This window comes from Capsicum annuum, unplaced genomic scaffold, assembly GCF_002878395.1.
Source record: "Capsicum annuum cultivar UCD-10X-F1 unplaced genomic scaffold, UCD10Xv1.1 ctg4049, whole genome shotgun sequence".
NCBI classification, from domain to species: Eukaryota; Viridiplantae; Streptophyta; class Magnoliopsida; order Solanales; family Solanaceae; genus Capsicum; species Capsicum annuum.
Window position 1 is genome coordinate 1 of NW_025847792.1, and position 2512 is coordinate 2512.

Here is a 2512-nt window from a genome sequence, read left to right on the forward strand (position 1 = left end):
CCTCTCCTGTAATACTTTTGGTAGTATCGCCTTCACAACGCCAAGTTCCTTCATGCATTCTTGCAAATCATTAGTGAGCTAGTTGATATTTTTGTCCTTTTTTAGCACCTGCCAGAATCAACCGTAAACCATGAAAAACAAAAAAGACACAAAGATCACCAATAACATTTCATCAGAAATTCAAAACAAACTCATAGCCTAGAAGTTCAACCAAATCGTGAATCCTTTTTAAATGTTAAAATTCACAGTAGATAACTCGTGAGCTTGTCCAAGAATTAAGTCAGATGAACGAGCAAACTTACCGAAACCCCTTTGGGTAACTTTACCACATCAGAGCACAATAATATCAATGGGTTTGAGGATATCACAAAGTTTATCATGTTCTTGGTTGGTTCAAGTGATTACACACTAAGGCGATCAGACATTTCACAGAAGACTACCACATGCCAGCAACTCATGTATACAAGTTCATAAAGAAAACCGTGAACTTCAGACGGAACAAAGATGAATCTAAAATCAAACAGAAGTAGAAAGCCAATACAGAGAGAGTAACATGCGGACAGGCTATCATTTATGAAGACGAGGTATCCAAAGTTGAAAAATAAAAACTATTCCGTTGCAACGAGATCTTAACATTGTCTGCTTACCTGAAGCTCGAGATATTTCAACATGGGTGTGGCATAAGAAAGAGCATCCAACGCATTTTGCACTTCACATTTGAGAATGTCGTTACCTCTAACTGTTGCAGCTAGATCAGCCTGAAGTTGCTTTATGTCTATCTTCTCGGAATAGAGCTTCTCCCTTAGCACAGATGTCAGTAAAGTCTCCGATTTAAGCTCTTTAACCTTTTCCTAGTAGTTTTCCCGAACATAATCTCTATTTTCTTGAGCTACTCGATATTCCGCTTGTAACTGAGTGAACTGCTGCCTTAGATTTTGATTCTCCTCTGACACTTGCTCCATTCTCTTAGACAAATCTTCAAGGGGTTTCTCCGAAAATGACATCTTGATTCTATTATCTACTTCCTTCTCATTAAATGAAGAGACTTCCCTTTGTAGAGAAACATTTTGCTCTGCAAGCTCCCTCTCCCTTTCACGGAGTCTATGTTGTTCAATTTGGTATTTCTTAAGTTTTAGAGACCAATCACTGGATCTTCTATCCAACTCCTTTTCTAGTACTGATTGTAACTCATTCTTTTCTGTCTCCAATCTTCGTGTCCGTGAATCTAGTTCTGGCTGTAATATGATAGCTTTTTCCTTAGCAGAAGCCCTTTCAGCAACTTGATTTCGTAGCATGCTTGAAACTTCAGAAGCCATTTGTACCTTCTCCTTTGTCAATCTTCTAATAGTCTGAATCAACACTGGAACGCTAAGGTCTTTGCCGTGAAGAAACATTTGTTATTACTTTGGACAAGCAAATGCAAATTAAAACATTAGTTTAAGTGTGAAAAAGAAAGCTACAGCAAAATGATATGCATACCGGCTTGAATCACGTCCAGATTTCTTAGGATGAACTTTCTTACTGTGACCATAGGGAGATTTGCTCAAATCCGTGAAATTCTTTTTTCCTGACCCACTGTCATAGAAGGATCCAGATGACAATGAAACACTTCTCCAATAAGAAACTTCCTTGGACTTTAATGGTGGTGAAGGGGTCTTGTTTTCATCATTAGTTGATGATTGAAAAAACAAGAAGTTGTTCTTCATCATCTCTATGTATGGAGACTGTACATGAATCAAACTAGTGTCCATGAGATTTCAAAGGACAGAGCAAAGCACTCATAAACAGCCACTCACAAATCATTATTCATTCATGAAAATACTGCAAGCTAACTAAATACTTATGAGACAAAGTAAAACATCTCTCTTTCTATATTCTTCTTCTTCAACAACAACATACGTAACCACTACCTTGACAAGTAGAAAATTTGTTTCCTATAAATCCTCGGCAAGGAAAGCAAAAACACGAGGATATTAACAGCAGTAGCAAGTAAGAAAATAGAGGTATACAATACAACAAGTAGAAAAGAAAAATATATACTAATACTACTACCAGAAGAGACATGACGCGAAACTATTTACTACTAGTCTTTTACTGAAAATTAATAAAATACCCCACAAACAAATAGCACAAGAACAATTCAAAGAACTTATCAAATCCTTCTGATAAAAAAAATAATCAAGGTAAATAATAAAAAAAAAGAGAAATTACTAAATCAAAGATTTGAAAAAGTAAGAGCCGGCAAAAGGTTGTCAGAATCTGTAGGATTCTTGTTATTTTTTCTTGAAATGTAAAAACAGCAAAAGACTAGAATGGAGAAAACTTTTTTTTCTGTGTCTTTCTTTCATCATCGTCCAATGCATATTTACAACTAACAAGGATCTGTAAATTGCAAGTAAATATTTACAAGGATCTGTATAGGGCAAGTGAATATTTACAAGGATCCAGAAATATGGCAAGTGAATATTCACATACTCATAATGAAAAACTTGAGAAATACCCATGAGAGAGA

General features: G+C 35.7%; 1 protein-coding gene across 2 annotated transcripts; it reads right to left on the reverse strand.

The window, feature by feature from the left end:
* Positions 1–6: 6 nt before the first annotated feature.
* LOC124891764 (BICD family-like cargo adapter 1) lies at positions 7–1720 on the reverse strand. 2 transcript variants are annotated; one of them, XM_047403395.1, is made up of 3 exons: positions 1480–1720; positions 648–1375; positions 7–108 (listed from the first exon to the last, which is right to left on the reverse strand). In XM_047403395.1, exons 1-2 carry the CDS (start codon positions 1529–1531, stop codon positions 852–854), a joined length of 576 nt encoding a protein of 191 aa, XP_047259351.1. In that variant the 5' UTR covers positions 1532–1720; the 3' UTR covers positions 7–108; positions 648–851. The 2 variants fall into 2 exon arrangements, 1 of the variants encoding a protein (XP_047259351.1); XR_007049858.1 differs by lacking the exon at positions 1480–1720 and having other exon boundaries at positions 1323–1463.
* Positions 1721–2512: the final 792 nt, after the last annotated feature.